Raw genomic sequence first — 19,617 nt, 5'->3', positions numbered from 1 at the left:
CAAATCTCAAATGCACATGAACGAGTAGTCAGATCAACCAGAGAGTGATCCAAACGCAGCAGGAGTGATGAAAGTGATGACACAAGGAGACGGCCTTTCAGGGGATATGTTTGTTTTTGTTTTTTTATGGGTGTGATTCTAGTCCTTGTATGGTAGCAAATTTGGGCTTTAGACCTTGGTTGGATAAAACAAGCATCTGTACAACATTAGTTAGGATGTTGACATTGTAATGGCCTCTTTAACATGCTTTCCCGACTGGAAAAGATTCTACAAAGATTAACTTGTTAATCAACAAAATCATCAGCAGACTAACCTTATTAAAATTATGCTTTGTTGAATCCTTAATATTTTTTTTGTTTCTCTCTTGGTGTTCAGCACTAACTTAATAATGCACTTACACAGCCTGTACTGCAAGCATCTGATTCCCGGTAGAGCGATTCCTCTTCTGCAAATGTGTGAAACTGAACTGTATAAACAAAACTAATTACTGGCTTATCTCAGCGGAGTCTAAATGTTGAAGCAGCACAGTTCTGCCTTAACGTATTAGTAATGACTCTGTTGTGGAAACTAATAGCATTCGTGAGACAAACTGAATACCTGGATATTGACTGAGGCATCTTTGCAGCCTTGTCTTTGTCGCTCCAGTCTTTGCTGCTGAGTGGATCAGGCAGATGGTCACATGGTTGGCTTTTGGAGTCTAACCTAGATCCCATATCATCACCTCCAGACAACCCATCCATCAGCACCTCGCCACCTTCATCTGAACTCCCCCGCCCAGTCCTTTTAGCTGGAGTCCTCTCCTCCACTGACGTTTTGTGGTTCAAGTCGGGATGTGTAGTTGAAGTGGAAGCGGGAACGAGAGGTGCAGGAACCTGCATGGGTCCTCCCTCTAAGCCATGGCTACATAGCAGCTGGTCTACAGTGCAAGACTGCTTGGCTCTTCCACCTTCTGAGCCAGATCCTTCATTCCCTTTCTCTCCCCCGTCTCTCGCATCACTCGCAGGCTCCAGAGTTCCTCGGCTCTCTGAGGGCGACAGCTCCGAGCCTGGAGGAGATCCTGAACCCTCAGGCTGCGGAATGGGCTTCAGGAGCAGGGACACCTCTGCGCTTTTGAGCAGGAGGCCCAAGCAGACGGTGAACGGCTGGCGATCTGCCGGATGGTGGGAAGGATCCTTGCGGTCTCTCTTGGAGCTCATCTTCTCCATATCCTGCTGTAGTGTCTGCTGCAGGGATTTGATGGTGCGCTGAAGCTGCATCAGAAACACATACTGCCGATGGCTTACCTAAACACACGCACAGAATAAAGGCGTTATTAAAGATGTATAAATGTGTTAATGCTGTGAAGCTTTTTTCAGGGGGTTGTTAACTATCAAAGGTTTATTGTTTAACTTCTTAACTTTCCTGTCTCTTTTCAATCTGTGATGTTTATTCTTTTTATCCCTGTAAAGGTAACAGGTCAGAACTGTTACCATTACCAATTAAGTAGATTTTCCTTCCTATTTAGGTTTCAAACCAACCAAAAGATATGGAATAAAAAAAAAGCAAATTAGATACAAAAGCCTTTATGAAAAAATACCTGAGCGCTCAGATGCTTCTGCACATGCACCAACACATGCACATCTGCATCTTTATCTGATGACAAAGAGGAGGATGAGGAGGGCAGACTGTCTAGTGAGAGGGGTTTATGGAGACCATTACTGGCTGGCAGTGCTGAATTGCTATTGTGAGGTGATGATGTCGTTGCATCAGTGCTGTAATACTCCTTTAATAATCGCTTCCTCTGTAAACGTGCGACAGCCTCCGCTGACGAGCTTCTGGACAGTCCTGGTCCAGCAGCACTCCTCAGCTTCTCCTGATGCTGGACGAGCTTTGCTGGCTGACACGCCCACACAGTTAGAGGGAAGGAGTCCACAAAGGGCTGGGGCCGCCCTTTACCTCCGCGGGTTCCTTCATAGTCCACCCAAAACTGGGCAAAGTGCAACGCCCAAAAGTCAGTGGCTGCAGGCATCTTGAGGGCGTCCGTGCCCATCGTGGGCACCACCAGGCCCCGATAAATGTCGTGCAACTTGGTGTCCTGTTCGTGAGCGTGGCGCTGGAAGACGGGATGGAGGATTGGTAAAGAGGATGAGGAGCGAGGGAAAGAGGAAAAAGATGAACAGAAGAAGGGTTCCTCTTCAAAGGCCTGCAGAAGGGCTTCAAGGTGGGATCGTGTACAGTTGGCCGGGTGTCGGGTGTTAGTGGCTGCCATTTCTGAAGTCTGAATTGAGATGGAGCGAGGCAGGTCAGCAGGCGAAGAAGAGTCCTGATCAGTGGGAATTACGAGCTAGTGGAGAAATAATAATAATTTTTTTAAAAAGGCATGAATCCGAGAAAATACAGTCCAAGCTTCAAACCAGGAAACGGCCTATCCCTCTGCAATCCTTCTTACCTTCAGCATGAGGCCGTCAACCCTGATGTCAACATGCTCGTCTGGTTTTTGAGAGTCATTGAGCTTGTAGATCTCCATGAACTGCTCCAGACTCTGCCTCAGGTCGAGGGCAAAGAGGTTGAGCCACACCAGGCTGCGAGGATCCAGGACCAGCTGAAGGGCATTGAGCTGAGCATAAAGGTTTGGACACGGAACTGGAGGAGCAGAAACATGATGGAAAAGATGGAAAGGTTACATGATATTTAGAAACACGTAGCAGAAAGTAATAAGACACTATACGCATTAAAAAAGAAGGAAGGAAGGAATGGTACTTAATTTGCTAAATGTTATTTTCTTGGCTGCACACTCGAAGTCAGAAAAGTAAAAAACCTTTAGTGGCTCTCATAATGTGTGCTAATAGAGCTTGTGAGAAATCCATAAATGAATTAATTGGGTGATCCCTCATCCAGAGCACTGAGTGTAATTCAGAAAAATCAATGTTCTCTCAGCCACACAGGAGTCAATGACTAACCCCACAGCTCACCGATTGGACTAAATGGACTCGAAAGTGTGATGGGAGATAGAAAACCTACCATGAAGCAGAGCCCGGGTTTAGAAAAATTGTTATTTACACAGCGCACGATCAACTCATTTATTTGTGAGGTGAGAAAATAAATGTATCCTGAGTATCAAGGCACAAAAGTCTTACTAGGGTAGTCTTTTCCATCAGGGAAATAGTATTCTGTGAACTCTACATGGATGGCCGGCATCTCTGACGGAAGGTACAATGACTTCTTATTACAGGAGATCATGGTCTTGGGGCTGGAGCGGCGCTGGTCTGCTGTTGAGACCTGAAAAATGAATTAAAGGTAGTTGAGAAAATGTATACAGCCTCAGTGATTTCCTGCAGAAAAAGTCTGCAACATTACTGAACCTGATAGATGCTGAAGTCAGCCACCCTGAGAACAATTGAGCTGGACATGAGCTGAGCCTTGGGAGTCTGAGGCGGAGGAGGACTGAAGGAAGCGCTGGAAGACGTGTTTATCTTACCTGGAGGGAAAAGAAGAAGGTATGTGTAGGTAAAACAAGAGGAAATGACTAAAAACACAACAGCAGAGAGGGCGGCAAACAGTGTCACAACTCAGTTCTCCAATGAGAAACTTCTGTGCCTAGACAAAGGTGTGTATCACCGCACCAAACTGTGCGCAAACACACCGCGATACCTGGCTCCAGGCACCAGCAGCACTGCGCTGGAGGCTGTGCGTGTGGGCTCCAATCTAGTAGTGAGGAGTGTGTCTCACTAAGCCCTACTGCTCCTCCTCCCGCTCCTTCCTGACTTCCTAGAGAGCCATACACATCGTCCCTAAGGGACACTGGAGGACAGAAAACCCACAGGGGTGATGTGCTGTGGGTACAACAAAAATGCACCTAACACCTGTGTGTGAGCGTGTGTGCTTTTACCATGCTTTGGGGAACTGTGGGTGTGGCTCGGGCCTTGCTGGTCTCGAACTGTGCTCTTTAACATCTCCACGTTGGTCTTGAATTCATCCAGGAGGCTCCGTGCCCAGCTCTCTCTTGTCTTAGTGGCGTCGCTGTAGTGCATCCAGTGAGCGCAGCTGTCACCTATGAAGATTGAAATACAATTAATAAATTCTGTTTGTTTAAAGTAAACAGTGTTTATTTTGTTTGGCAGATTACTGATCTCAACAGCTGAATTCATACCTGCTCTGTGGAAAGGGTAGTAGTCCAAAGTAATGGAGCTAAAGGAAAGCTGCATGGCTCCACCGGTTATCCTTTTATTGACGACTATACACCAGAGGCAAAAAACAAGAGACCTCAAGTTGAAAACAATCATGCTTGTCATTTGTGTGCTTAATAAAGTAAACACGTAAAGCTGCACATGCGTTACCTTTGTCCTTAGCATGGATATCATCGCAGATGTGCAGGTCTAGGTGTGTGATCTGGAGATGGTGCGATGTCTCGCACACATCATAGGCGCTGAACAGCTTGGCCATGGTTGCACTCTGGTCAGCAGCTGAGGACGCCTGTTGGGTGCGAACCTGTTGGGCTGAAGGGGGCGGCGATGACACCTGGAGAACACAGAACGTTTTAAGTGTTGACGCTTTGCCCGTGTTATAAACGCTCTGATAGATCATCCTATTCTTGTCACTGATGAGGTTTTCAGTTCATTTCCTACAAGAGTGACTCATGAAGATTGATGAGTCCAATAAAAAAGATGAGCGGTGAAGTACTCGGTGTTTCCACCAGGTGGCATATAAGGCCAATTTACAGGAAACTGATTCATTACTGTAAAGTAAAGCTGCTGAGATATAGGAAGGTGTGAATATGAGTGGGCGATGGCTGTCTGTACATTTTGTGTCTCTGTGTGTGTGTAGAGAGCAGGAAAGTAGGACACTGACTGAAAGAAGCTAAAAAGCAACAGTGAAAGACATACTGTGGGCACAAATAGGGCATCAGACGGGATTTTGACAAGCATGAGGACTAAATATTACACCATGGCTCATTCACACACAATTAGAGCATGAACAGGAAGAGGAGGAGGAAATGGGAAAAATGGAAAAATGGGGAGGGTGACAGAAAGAGGGGAAAAAAAGGTAAGAAAATATGATAAGCGTTCTCTATGCGTGGAAAACGTCACTGACTGGTACCTGGTCTTCTGTGGCCATGCTTTTCCTCTGCTGTGCAGACTTCTCCATAGCCTCACTGAGGGACTTGGCATACTGCACCATAGCTTTGAGCTGAGAGTCTGTCAGCACCCACAGGAGGTCATCCAAGATCAGAATCAGCTTGGAGGCCACCACGTTACAGTCTTTGATCTGAATCACACAGAAGAGTTGCTATAAACAAGCAATATGCAGGTGGAGGTTCGCCAAGAGTTTCCAGGAATGTAACATGACACCGAATTCACAAGAACATTTATCAGATTTAAAACAAACAAACAAACCGAATACAGGTTTTTGCAGTTTAAGGAGCATCTGTATCTTTGTCCAATAGGAACTCAGCAGGCCAATTACTTTTGCTCAGCACACTAAAATCCCCTTTGTGTTGAAGAAACTGCATACTGGTTGCCATTTTGGCTGAAATAAACACCAGCTGTTTAATGAAGCACTGCTATTGGCCCTGCAGCCTGTGAGGCCACACAGAGGGGTCATTGTTCACAGTGGACAAGCCGATGTTGCCTAGAGTCTGGGTTTCAAGCCTGCTCCGTCAAATGTCATAGCATGAATATCTGAAAGGGCACATGCGTGGTATCTAACCCGTCTCTTGAGAGTGACTCGGATCTTGGACTGGTTGGTGATGAGGCGGATGGGGGCGCTCAACATCTCGTGCTCGGCGCTCTGGATAGCGTCGGCCTCGATCCGGATCATCTGCCAGCTGATCTCTTTAAATGTCAGAATCTGAGCGAAAGAAAAAAGGGCAGTAAATGAGAACGTTGTGTGTCAAAATACCCTTATTTTGTTTAAAACTAACAAACACCGACCTCTCCTTTCTGGGGGTCCTGAATGCGAGTAAAGCGTAGGTCACCGATGCTCCAGCTGGTGTTGACGCTGTAGACCTGCAGCTGGGAGAGCTCAAAAGACGCGTTAAAGGCCTTGGCACTGATCCGGATGATAATGGAGTTGATTGATAAGGATATGCCCTCTACCACCTTCTCAGCAAAACCATATTCACTGTAAGATGCACAGAGAGGGGGGGGCAATAGATCATTAGTAGCCTGTCAGTCATCTGCGTCTTTCAACAAACAAAAACCTCACACATTATCTAAATAACCGCCATGTTTTGTATTCATTAATTTTTGAAGATAAGCTTTATCGATAGCTGTATAACAAGCAAAGTAAATATTAGTCTTATCTCTGAACTTTGATTTGTGACCTTTATGATCAGAAATAAACTCCCATCCCATTGTTAACTCATAAAAATGACCCTTTTTTAATACTAGTGGTTGAGTAATTAATATTTTTTAGAGTGGGAGGGTTCCGGTTTCAGTGCTAGTACTCTGACACTGTTTTAGCTGCCCCTCAGAGTCATTTGATTTATAGTGGTGTATGGTGACACAACAGAACTGTTTTAAAAATGTCTGTTTTTAATTAGTTTAGATTTTTTTTTGCCATTACTGGTCAGCACTATATATATATATATATATATATTGCATTAATTCACATTCAAAAGGCAAAAATAAAACAAGCAAAAACTGGACTGTTGAAAAGTTTGAAAGCACTTCATTGCTGCCTACACTGCTCATCCGACTCATCCCAATGAGTATAACAGAAAGAAAAGCCCACCTCTGTCCTGATGCTGTTGCAATGGGAGATGGGCCATTGGGTGGACGAGGCTCATCGCAGGTACTCATCTCCATCACCACTTTATCCAAAGTCTGAAAGAACAAGCAAGTCAAAGACTAGAATGTCATAGACATAGTAGCTCATCTGACTCATTATCGATCACAGTTCAGAAGTATATTGGTTGTCCTGTCAGGTCTTATCACTGATTGGTTGTACTGCACAATCTAATGAGAATAAAAATTCATTGAGAAAGACATTTGACAAACTTGAGCATGTTTTGAGTGAAGGCCATTAGGTGGTTATTTCAGTTTAGTTAAACTCGGAGCAGCATTACAGGCTGAGTGATTCTGCGATAAAGGTTTGGTAACCAGTTGGCGAAGGGACGGGTGCCTTAGTATGTCATGAGCTCAACAATCCTCTGGCTGCATGAGCTAAAATATGCAAAATAAGCAAACAGCCTTACTTTTATATAGTCTTTGTCAACGTATTAAAATTTGCCAATCCAACAATCGTCAGGAAGCGCTGGTGTGTATTTTATCTTTTCATACTTTGATGCTAGACCTGAATGTGTTAAATCTTGCCCCTGATAAATACCAAACACAGTATGATATGAAAAAGCTCAAATTAACACTAAAACTAATGAACCCCGAAGAGGAAATGCACATTAGAAAACACAAAAATGTTTCCTTGAGCCCAGAAAGTTCACAACGCTCAGAACTGAAGGCGTCTAAAGGTTTTGTGTAGGCAGGTGTACTGTGTGTTCTTGTTGCTGGCTTTCACTGGCCCGTGTTCTGGGAATTGAAGCTACCTGGAGACGGAGTCTATCAACCTGACACCTGTGGCCTGCTCATTCAGGCGGAGGTCAGAGAAACACTGGCAGCCAGTGGAACAGACATAAACGAGCTTTTGGAAAAGTTCAGCACCAACACGAAGGCCAATTGACAGCATACTGAAGATAAAACGGGCTCAAGACGGGAAACTAAAGGCTCTCGTACGTCATATGTGCAAGTGCGTCAAAGGAAAGCTTCAGCAGTGCTTTAGGAAGCTTACTGACACATTTTGTTTGCCATTTCCTGCTCTTAACCTTCTAATAAAGTGTATCATATATCCTGGACATTCACTTATTGATTGAAAGTGGCACATCAACTTACCAAAGAGATCGGGTGAGTCTTCAACTTGGTCCATGGTATCTGTGGGTGAAAGCAGAGCAGCGTGTCAGCTTTGCAGCATTGCATGCTACACAGAACTAATCTTTACCTCACCCATTCAGATTTTTGGTTCACTGAAATGAAAAATGCAATTTCAATTAACAGGATGTACAAATCCAGCAGAGTAGAAAGAACAAAAACGTAATCGATGAGTAGTATAGACTGACTGGCAGCTCATTCATTCATCTCCAGAGCGTCATTAATCCTCGACATGCAGCCTCCTGATTCAAGTCAAATTATATAGCAAAACAGATTAAATGCTTATGTTCGGTTTCAGGGGGGGTTTTTTGTCACAGAGCGACTCCTTTTTGTCATAAATCAAGTAATGGGAAATACTCGGGATTTGTGCGTCTAATTCAATTAAATCCATTTCATTTGCCTTCCTTCTGGTTTTCAAAGACATCAGGGGGTTCTAGCTCATCTTTTAAACTACTGAGGCAGAAACATCTACTACAGTATGTGAAGTTACAACTGAGTCTTTGCCCGTCTAGATATCGATTGTGTAACTTTACTCAACATTCAATGAAGCAACCTATTTTTACTCTAATTTGTGTATTGCGGCCTTTTAAAGGGAAGAGGTGAATGTGTGAGGCTTACTGTCTCCGTAACAGGAAGATGCAAAGAACAGATGGGGATCTAACAAGTGAGGAAGTGAGATATGATTCTGCTTTCTGTTTTATTTTAAAAGCCGGTTTAATAGCAAACACAAAAATACCCAGCGAGCTACGTTAAGGCTGTAGTGAAGGTTTCAATTCACCAGCTCCATTGTTCACTCAGAAATCATATTCCCCTTACACTGACCCCAACTGTCTTTACTTTTACAAGTAAAGACAAGGGAACAATGGTACATTGCATTTACAGCTGATCAGACATCGAAGTGGCAACCTTAAAGCAAATCGAAACAAGAAGAAAAGGCTTGAAAAATTATGCTATGAGCTGACGGTTCGGCTTTTTGAGGATAAGAGGGGAAGGTAGTCGGGTGGGGGAGGGAAGGCAGAGGTGGAAAATGGACCTTGGTCTGAATAAAAGTCCAGTCATGAAGAAAATTATACAGCTGCATTCACCGTTTCCAGGGTGTGTCAGAGGCTGCTCTCAGTCATGATACTTGGCTGATCACCATGACCGCATCGGAGTGTCAGACAGCTCCAGCAGAGAGTGCTTATGTAGTGCAAAGAGTCATTAGAGGTTACCAGTGTGCCTTCAACACTTGTATGATATGTTTTTAAGGCACACTGTTTGTATATACACATTGTGTGTTTATGGAGTATTCTAGGTATCCTTGACTTGAGTGCAAAATCTGCTTTGCACATCTATTTAAATATGCCTCCTTAAAAAAAGCACCACTGGAACCAGCATCATAACCCATGTCTCATTTTTCAAATCAAATCTATTTTCCTAAACCCAGTGTTTCCAGTCCTAATGTTCTCTATAAAAGCATAAGGGTTGTTTCCATCTGAAGCCAAAGCTCTTCCCTAAAAGTCGTCATTTCCAGTAAATAGGTGGCAAATTGAACAACCCCGAGTCTCACCCTGATGGCAGCCTTGTTGCATTCCACACGATTGATGGCCAGCCAGGTGGGCAGGTCCAGCAGGCTCTGGAGCACCTCCTCATCGAGCTCCAGGTTGGTGAGCTGGCCCTCCCCTTTCAGCGTGCTCAGGTTGATTTTGTCGGGCGACAGGTTCTTAGCAAACCTACGGGACACAGACGAGAAGAGTCCAGATATATTTATAGAAACAGGCTGTAAACAAACCGACAGGCCAGCCAAGCAAATCCCAAGAGTAGCGCTTACGGTGTATTGGATGTCGATTGCAACACACACACACACACACACACACACACACACACACACACACACACGCTTGTGGTTTTAAAAAACATTTATATTAAATACAGAATAAATTATATTGAGAAACACTAAAAAAAAAATGTTTAAAAGCCCATAATTTAAGGTTATGACTGCTGTTGAATTTAACATTCCAGCAACAGGAATGGAAAGACATACGTCATAAAACCACAGCTAGTGTTTGGAAAAGGTGTTTTCTACTTAATTGAAGCTGTATTTGTATTTGTATTGCTTATACACTGCTCAATCTACTGATGATGAGCTCATAAACAGATGCTGAAAAAGAACAGGGGTAAGTCTAGCACAGTAACATGTGTAACTAACACTGGACAAAGTGTACCCAGGCCTCACAGTCTCATAAAATAAGGTGCACATTTATAAGTATTTGCCAGTGTCCCATGCTATATGCTGAATCAGTGAGTCCCCGTTTGCTTTTACACAAAGTAAAGACACTTAATCACACAAACTTGATTGTCCATGACCTAAGTGTTTTCTGCCTCCATTCACAGTTTGAGTATTGGTTAATAGTTAGCAGAGTAGCCGCACACTGAGTTGATCATTGACGCAGAAATCTCCGTAGACCAATTCAGCACAATCTCCTCTAAACACTACTGTGATTTTATTGATTTCACATTCTTTCTTTTGCCGTCGGGAGCTTCACGGCCTTCCCTGTACATTCCCAATTTTGGTCCGCATCACATTTGAAGAATGCAGTGAAACCATGATAAAGCCCCACAAAAGCATTAGATCCTAGCCTGATATTCATTTGAAATGTTAAAAAACAATAAATAAATGAAACCTGACCATAGAAGTGTCCGCCACAGTTTGGGGTATCATTGTTACTACTATGTGGAACATCTTTAATAATAGCAAACTGACACCAGAAAGAGATTTTCTTTCTGAGTTACACCAGAAAATAAATAAATTTAAAAAAAACAAAAAACATTTAACTGAGTGTAAACCAACTGAGCATAGATTCTACCAGAATGCCATGATCCACTCAATAGTACCATATTATCCTAACATTTGTATATCAACACTGTTAAGTCAAGATACATGCAGGCATGCAGTTTTATTGTAGCATGATCTAAATCGTGTGATTGATCTTTGTATTTATTGTCTATTTCACAAACAAATATTGATACATTTTTGCTTTGAATTACTGTAACTCAGACTCCTATTAATAGTTATTTTATATAAATAATATTACAGGTTGGGATCAGGTTAAAAAAATAATTATTTATTATTGAAACTCTTTAGCACTAGAATAATACATCTATTGCTTTTTCAACCCACCATAGTGCTTGCTTACTTGTACTTTTCTAGTGAGGTCAGCAGAGGTGACCATCCTGAAATAACATTAGGCGTGGACGCCAAAGCTACCATTAAATCAGGTCAACACTAAACCCAACCAACACTGGACACACTTATCTTGATATACCCACCTCCTAATTTAGAGCAAGCTAATAAAAATAACACAATCCATATGTCTATGCTCAAGACACAGATATGTGACACCATATGTGACTCTACGAAGAAGCACAGCAAAACCTGAGGAAAGGTTGATTATAGCAGGAAGGGGTGGACTAACTTGTGAGTTGTAGATTCATATGTGACTATAACTTAACCTCTGGGCAACCGCTTTCAATCATGAGGCCACTGCACAGGTCGCCTAGTGAGAGGCGATCCTGTCTCCAAACGACCACGGTCCAACTTGCACCATCTCAATTATAAATACAGATTTGCACAATGCTGGACTCAATCTGAGCAAGTCAGATTGGCGAACAAATGGCCATTTCAAATCTAGGAGGTTCTTGCTTTGAATGCAAGTAGTTAACGTGAAACTTTCTGTGTAAGTAGATGCCAACAGACTTGCCATTTTCACCATTTCATTAGTTTATCTTCGTTTTATTGCAAATAGATTGCGTGTAATTGCCAACTTAGCCTCATTCAGTTTCAAACTGTTAAAAGACTGATGGCAGAGTTGCTCCATGTTATTGCCGCTTTTTCGGCATCTTCACACACCAAAGTACATTCAAAGACGGCAACTGGCTGCGTTTGTTCGCAGACCATGTTGCCATCTTTGTAGCAGCGATTTCAAAGCTCGCTCGATTGCACAAAGCTGTAATCATTTTGGTCGCGTGCATTCTAAAACTACTGTTTTCCATTGTGTGAGTTCGGCATCAGCAGGTAACTGATTGGTGAATTTGAATCAATTTTTCAAAACAATAGTAAAAGCTGAAAAATATAACAAGAGACCAAAATCAGGTTAGCCTAATAAGAAGTATAAGAGTCAATTAAAAACCTGAGAGCAACTTCTTAAAGTCACATTGGTAGAGAAAGTCACGGAGAGCTCATGAGAGTCACGAAGAGCTCAAAAACTTGCACTCTCAGCATTCCCGAAATGGTGCTGTATGATTACGCAGCCATTAAGAAACTGGATAGTCATAAGAAGACAAAAGGTTTTTCTTTTTGTTCAGATGGTCTGTCTGGACCCAGACTATCAGGACACTCTGTCACTGCTTTGTGATTTGGCAGCTCATGTCTGTAATGATTCAATCAGTCAAATCCAGTTCCTTTACACCCAACACCTTCTCCTGGCAGCACTGGATTCTTCTCGTATTCGCCATCCGTGTAAATTATTCAGCTGTGGAAGCATAAACTGAGCCTCGGCACAGCAGAATGAGTCCAAAAAATTAATTAATTAAAACTCTTACAAGCAAAACACAAACAATTCAATGCACACATGGGCATGCACATAGAAACAGTTTGTGTCTGAGAGATGGAGAGTCTTAGCCTTGTGACCAGTGAAATATTCATTTCTGCTGCTGATCAAGTATCAGCCAACTAGCCAGCTAGTTTCCCCTCCCTCCTTTGCACCTTATCTGGTATATCATCCTCAGTCGGGGCTTCCTCTTGCCTTCCTTCAACTCCATAAATAAATCACTACTGTGAGCAAATAAAATGCTGTTAATCAGCTGTCTAATATCAAGGCTACTAAAGCTAAATTAAGCAGGTAGATCCCAGTCAACAGCAAGAGGTAGAGGGTATTATGTTCACACACACTGTCATCTTTCTCTTTCATCTCTCCACACTAGACCTCAGCCATTATTCCAGTCAGCAGGTTCCAGCTCACCGGACCAGATCCAGGCCCATAAAGAGATTAGAGCAGGCTAATGGCTGCAGGCGGGGGTGTCTGCCTCTCCAAAGGACAAAATTAACCACTCAGCACAGAGCTAATTCCTGCAAAACTTAACCAGTTTCACATGACCCATTTGAAACGATTAGTAACCATCATGCCAAAAGATACACAAAGTAGGACGCCACTTTTAAATACCTTAAAGCGTTTAAAATGAATATTTTTTTTTATATTAAAATGTGATCAAATGAAAGTGGCTGCACTACAGTGACAGTTGTACCATCTACCCCTCGGCTCCATTTGTAGTTTCTGCTCTGTAGTCGTGTTTGGAGAGAGCTGCTGTCTCCTTCTCTCCTGCCGTTCAGGAATCTTACCCAAAGCTAATCTAACCTTCTGCTTCAAGGTTCACGTTTATGCAACACGCATCACCAATTTTTCATCCTTCTTTTTCCATCTGCATGACTTGGCTGTTCAGTAAACACCTGCTGCTAATAAACATTTGTGAGTCATTTTGCTCAAACTCAGCTAGGGACGTCTCCAACAGTACGCTGATCCTGCAACTTCCCACACAACCACAAACCAAGAGCAGAGATTTGGCCCGCCACACTGTATGCTTATGTCTGCGGATCTGGTTGATGGATACAGGTTTTTCCTACTCTCCGACGATGCATTTGAGGCGCACCCTGATGACATCAGTGCCAGAAAGAGAGGAGGCAAAACAGCCAGAATGACTCAGAGGACTACCAACTCTATTTTTGTTTTTGTTTTTTTTAGCAACAAAGACTGCGGCGACATAAAGTGAGAAACAAAGAGACAAACAGAAAGAGGATAAAACAGGAAACACAGGCGGCATCTTCAGGGCATTCCTGTGCAACCTAGAATTGCAGTTTACCGGAAGAGAAAGGGGAGTTCCAACATTTTTACTTGGCTCAACAAGAAAAATGGTGAACGTGAGCTTTAAATAGCCCTCTAAATCCTTCACTGGCCCATTCAGTGTAAACAGGAGAGCGGGTTGAGCCTCCTGAACTGATAACGCCTTTCATTAGGGTCAGTATTCCTCAACAGATCACCAGGTGCTGGATGTAATTAGAGGCCAATTAGGACAATAAGATGCTTCTGGTGAATGTGACTTGCTGGGATAATTTGACAAGTCACACATTAAATCACACTAAAGTGTTTCTCAAAGCCAATTATATTTTTAAAGCCGTGCCTAAGATACGCTTCCAGGTCAGAGGAGTGCAGTGTGGGTTTGTGCAGCACACACAGGATCCTCTTCTTAGTTACCAGTCGCTGTGGTCTCCAGTCTTTACCCAATATTCACATTATATAGAGCCTTCCTGAGGATATTGCCTCTTACTGCCTGGCTTTAATAATTCGAGCTTGATTAAAGCTTGGACTCATTAACGGTATCTGAAGGCTGCAAGCCACGGTCTGTCGCATCTCATCGTCTTCTTTGATCTGTTCTGGGTCACAAAATTCTGATAGCAAAGGTTAAGAAAAATGATTAAGCATTAGGCATCAGTCACTTATCCTTAGCTAGCTGGATGACAACCTATATGATATGATAACCTGCAATTTACAGTATCATCATTTTTAAAAAAAAACAAATGGCCCAAATTTACTATTTGATTTACTAGAATATAAATAATTAATGATCTGATAATCAAAATCTTTCGTTACAGTCCTGCATTTGGTTATATTTGTTGTTTTGGGGTGGCCTGACTAAGTATTAGGGATTGGATGAGGAGCTTCTACATCATGATGGATCTGATGGGAGCGTCAAAAGGAGACAGATGAGGCGGTTTAAGCATCTAATCACAATGATTCCTTGGTGCATTCCTTTGTAGGTTTTCCAGCAGGGAGGGAGGAGACTCAAAGCTTACTGGAAAGACTGGCTTTCCAAGTGTCTCGGGATTCCCCAACAGGAACTGGAAAACATCGCTGGAGTGATTTTTGTGTGAAATACCCTGCTCAATCAGCTACACTGCAACCACAGAGGGAAAATGATATTATTAACTAAAGGGGAAAATCTTTATCAAATCTTTACCAATTCTGTGTTCAAAGGCAGCTAGACGGCGAGGTTTTAGCACGTGTTTCATTATTTGCAGTGTGCAAACATGATGTAGACAGTAAAGCTGCACTGCTTTGAGTTTGACGTCAGTGTTTTGCAATGATCAACTGTCAAAAAGACATGCAAGTACTAAGAGAAGGAAGCGTTCGGCATGTTTCTCGATTCCCAATTGAAACCGCAACTTGACCTCAGTGAAAGAAAATGGATGGGTGGATTTTGGCTTAGTGAAAGTAAACGACTTGGCAAGAAAAAAAAAGGCTAAAACAAAAAAAGCATTTGCATTTGTTTTCACTCCCATTATATAAATCTTGAGCGATTTTGGACTCATTTGCAATATTTGATTAATATTTACACTTATCAAAAACTTTATAATTCAACTCATCATTAACATCAACTAATCGCATGGTAGCAACTCACTGCACTTTGGCATGCAAAAGATCATGATGGCCTCCTGAAATTCAAACGGGAGCTTCAGAATGGGGAATAAAGGTGATGTCAGTGACTTTGAACGCGGTGTGTTTGTTTGCGTCAGACAGGCTGGTCTTGGTGCAAATCAAACAGCAAAGTCAACCTGAGTATTATTCCCTTTATGACTACATCACAAAGCACAGCTCATCTCAAACTGGTTTCATGAAAATGACAATGAGTTTCACTGTACACAAATGAGCTCCACAGTCCCCAGATCTCAAACCAAAACAGCACCTTTGGATGTACAGTCAAAAAAAATCAGCAGCAGCTGTGTGACGCGTTAATGACAACATGGACCGAAATCTCTGAGGAATGTTTCCAGCACCTTGTTGACTCTATGCCACAAAGAATTAAGGCAGTTCTGATGGCAACACCTTGGGCCTCACCCCTTACTAGCAAGTGTGCCTAATAAAGTGGGTGATGAGTATATATTGCCAGTAAAGCTTCAAGCATGCTACCAGTTGGACTTTTATTGCACGCCTGGAATTTTTGCCTGCTCTTCCTTTTTGAATTTGACATCAGGAGGTAGACCCTTTAATCCCACATACACAAACTCCTACTAAACGCCTCCACGCAAACACAACACAATGAAGGCAACCTGAAAAAGTTAGGCGAGTATGTGTTGGCACAGCACGTCTTTGTGGAATATTTACAGCCCCGTGGAGGCAGCGAAAAGGTTAGCGTGAAGGAGAAAACAATCCACCAGCCCAGTCACGGGCAGCAGAGGATGCCAAGGCCTGGAGGGACCCTGGCCAAATGTCGCTCTATTGCACTCGCTGCACAAACACAACCTACACACTAAGCACTTCACAGCTACACACTGATGAGACACCCAAAGCGAGGCACTTAGTCATGACTCAGGCCATAATAGCCTTCCCACCAGCAGAGGGAATAGTGGAGTGCATCACTATGGTGCATTATTACACAGCTACAGCAGAGGATGGGAAGATACTCGTGGTGATAAACACAGGAGAAGAAATGAATCCATTTCTCCCACTGCAATGGCCACTAAAACTCCAATGATGAGAAAGCACAGACTCAACTCAACCTCAAAACACTATATCGGATTCATATCGGTATCGGCAGATATCCAAATTTATAATATCGGTATCGGACATAAAAAAGTGGTATCGTTCCATCTCTACTTACAATTAGTGGTAGTGCTATATGACGGCCCTATGAAATTCATAAGCATCCATTTAACTCAGTCATAATGACGTTATGAAAGGAAGAGGTCAAAACACAGCAAAAAAATATATAAAAAGTTGTTTAACGTGTCAAATCGTATGCTTCTTTGAGGAGGACTGAATTCAAGACATGGAAACAAAGAAATCACTGACATTTTTTGATAGCTGGACAGACAAAAACAAAACCTTGAGTTCTGGTATATTCTCTTGCCTGTTTTTTGCTATTCTTGGATATTTATTTGTATACTGGAGGACAATAAACTAATAATTTCAATTTTATTTCTATAGCACATTTAAAAGTCACAGGTACAACAAAGTGCTTCACAGACGAGCCATACTTGCAGGTTTACAGCAAAAGAAAACAATCAACAACAAAAATACAGTTATAGGATGGTACTATTGCAACAAGCATGAACCGGGAAGAAATTAAGCTAAGTAGTTTGAAAGGCAAGCTTAAACAAATGGGTTTTTAACCGTGATTTGAAAGATTGAATAGTTTCCGACGCACGGACATCAACCGGCAGGCTGTTCCACAGTTTTGGTGCAGCAAAAGCAAAGGCACGATCCCCCTTCGTCTTTAGTCGAGACATTGGTTGCATTAGGAGCCCCTGATTAGAGGATCTGAGTGCCCTTGTAGGGATATATAAATTAAGAAGGTCAATCAAATAACTGGGTGCCAAGTTATTTAAGATTTTAAAAGTGTATAGAAGAATTTTAAAAACAATACGGTACTTGACAGGAAGCCAATGGAGGTTAGCTAGAATAGGAGTGATATGATCCTGTCTTCTAGTGCCGCTTAAAAGGCGTGCTGCGGCATTCTGGACTAATTGTAGGCGTTGGATGAGGGAGAGTTGGAGGCCTAAGTAAAGAGAATTACAATAGTCCAGTCTAGAGGTTATGAAAGCATGAATGAGCCTTTCAAGGTCCTTGTGTCGTAGGTAAGGCATTGCCTTCGAAATTTGGCGTAGTTGGTAGAAGCTGGACAAAAGTCAGAATCAGATTAAGAGACTAAAGGTAGAAAAGTGAAGAAAGTGAGGACATTTTAAAAGGGCCACAAAAGGGTTAAAAGAATCACATGTGCTAAGAAATGAAGAAGCAACAAAAGGAGGAAGACAAGAAATAAGGAAATGAGTGCTCATTCATTAACTGGAACACCTGTAATTAAGCTCCTTTCCCAGCTCCGTAATATTCCTTTATATGAGAGTGTGACCTTTCATTGAGACAGCCTCTTTCAGGAGAAACATAGCGTCGCTACATCTGTTTTTGTGTGTGTAACTGGATCTCGCCGCGTCAGGCTCTGAGCCAGTGTCGTGTCGATATCCAAAGCGGTCCGTAACGCAGACAAGCAAACACCTTGTTGTTAACTCACCCCCGGGGGTTACCTGAGTTCGACCTTCTGCGAAACACTTTATCGACTAAACACTTTCACATTAGGGCAAAACATTGAGGCCAGCAGCTCAGCCAGTGCTCTCTCAGCATTCACAAACTCATTCTTGGGCATGAAAAGTAAAACACAAAGCTTCTTCTAACAGATCACATCGTGGAAACGGGGCTCTTTCAACTAGTTTAATATGTCATGCATGCCTCAGTGCACTTGTCCTGCCCAGAGGGGGAAACGGTCATTGCAGACGTCTTGATCAGTGAACTGTGAAGATGTGATGCTGGCTCACTGTGACAGTCCTAGTCACAGACAGTATTTGAGAGAGGAATGTCCTCTGCAACAGTTAAGCTGTTGACACCCACAACATAAACTGCAACTGTAAGCACACAGATAATGATGGTGATAAAGCAGAAAGAATCTATGCAGAATCACAGCCTGCTGTGGCCAAACTCGTGCGGTAGAGCATTTAGGGCCACCCTGCTCTGGTATTCTGACACCAGCACCTCGATCATGACATCACCTAATTGAAAGATGCAGGACTGGTTGACTGTCTTCTTCCGCTCAGAAACAGACCAATCAGGCCAGGACAAAAAAAAAAAAAAAAAAAAAAAAAGGGACGGCAAGCAAAAAGACAGATGACATCACGCCTCCTCCAGTCATTTCCTGTCAAAGTAGATGCTATTTTTTTTGCTGACAGCATGCACAGTCATATGTACATGCTCTTATCTCAACACAACACCACGTATGAGGATGCTGAAGGACGTGCCACTAATAAGTGGTGTGTAGCAGATCATTTTAATTTTTAACTGCAGCAGTGTGCAAGAACATCAAGGGCACAGCAATAACAAATGCTGATATAATCCACAGGGTGACAAATTCCTCACAGTTTCAACAAAGGTTTTTATCAGTGAGGACAATCACCTCACTGCTTTTTTCTTTCTTTCCAAGCACCAGTCCACCTGCATGCTTGTAGGCTTTTCATGACTTACTCATCAGTGATCTGGATTAGAAATATGACAGCTGAACGCTACTACATCATTACTATTCCATGACGTTTGGAGAGGCATTAAAGGGCAACATAGATATAATATGGTGGGGTGTTTAACAGTGACGCAAAATGCTGTTAAATATATTGAGTTAGGGGGCAGGACAATATATTTCACTTTCTAAATGACCTTATCTTGAATAATAGGACGTTGAGGCTCCATGTACACCAAGTATGATGCCTGATAGGGGAACACAAAGGCGAAAAGTGCCAGATAAAAGGGGTTTAAACCCATGTAAACAAACCTGTACCTTGCACATGTCTTCCCATTACTATATTGACTGTATGCCCACTAGCTACCTGCAGTTGCTGAAGGTTAAGCTACCTTGAGGTGAACGCTGAGATTGTTGATTTTAACAATCTGACTCAACTACACAACTGGTTCAACCCGACTTAGCAAGTGTCTGGAGGATTAGCAGCTCGCGTGGTGCTAGCACACTTAGCTGGGTAGCCACGTCTCAGGTCCTGTGAGGGTTACCAACTCAAAAACGCACAGTGACAGTCAACGGAGGGACGTGTTAAATTACAGGACACCCTTCATCTATGTGCGGCAAGCATAAACTC

General features: G+C 42.7%; 1 protein-coding gene across 3 annotated transcripts in view; it reads right to left on the bottom strand.

Annotated features, from left to right (window-relative positions):
* The window catches only part of bltp3b (bridge-like lipid transfer protein family member 3B), a 32,749-nt gene that overhangs the window by 12,616 nt on the left and 516 nt on the right, over positions 1–19,617 (bottom strand). For all 3 annotated transcript variants that reach the window (XM_023152658.3, XM_023152659.3, XM_004548327.5), the window contains exons 2-15: positions 9,448–9,610; positions 7,863–7,901; positions 6,712–6,803; positions 5,910–6,099; positions 5,686–5,826; positions 5,077–5,244; positions 4,317–4,497; positions 4,130–4,213; positions 3,869–4,030; positions 3,342–3,457; positions 3,117–3,258; positions 2,429–2,622; positions 1,577–2,323; positions 598–1,283 (exon numbers count right to left, since the gene is read on the bottom strand). In XM_023152658.3, the coding sequence (XP_023008426.3) occupies positions 598–1,283; positions 1,577–2,323; positions 2,429–2,622; positions 3,117–3,258; positions 3,342–3,457; positions 3,869–4,030; positions 4,130–4,213; positions 4,317–4,497; positions 5,077–5,244; positions 5,686–5,826; positions 5,910–6,099; positions 6,712–6,803; positions 7,863–7,901; positions 9,448–9,610 (3,105 nt within the window). The remainder of the gene's footprint in view (positions 1–597; positions 1,284–1,576; positions 2,324–2,428; positions 2,623–3,116; positions 3,259–3,341; positions 3,458–3,868; positions 4,031–4,129; positions 4,214–4,316; positions 4,498–5,076; positions 5,245–5,685; positions 5,827–5,909; positions 6,100–6,711; positions 6,804–7,862; positions 7,902–9,447; positions 9,611–19,617) is intronic.

The sequence above is a fragment of the Maylandia zebra genome, linkage group LG17 (assembly GCF_041146795.1).
Source record: "Maylandia zebra isolate NMK-2024a linkage group LG17, Mzebra_GT3a, whole genome shotgun sequence".
In the NCBI taxonomy this organism is placed as follows: Eukaryota; Metazoa; Chordata; class Actinopteri; order Cichliformes; family Cichlidae; genus Maylandia; species Maylandia zebra.
This window is presented reverse-complemented; position numbering and strand designations above follow the sequence as displayed.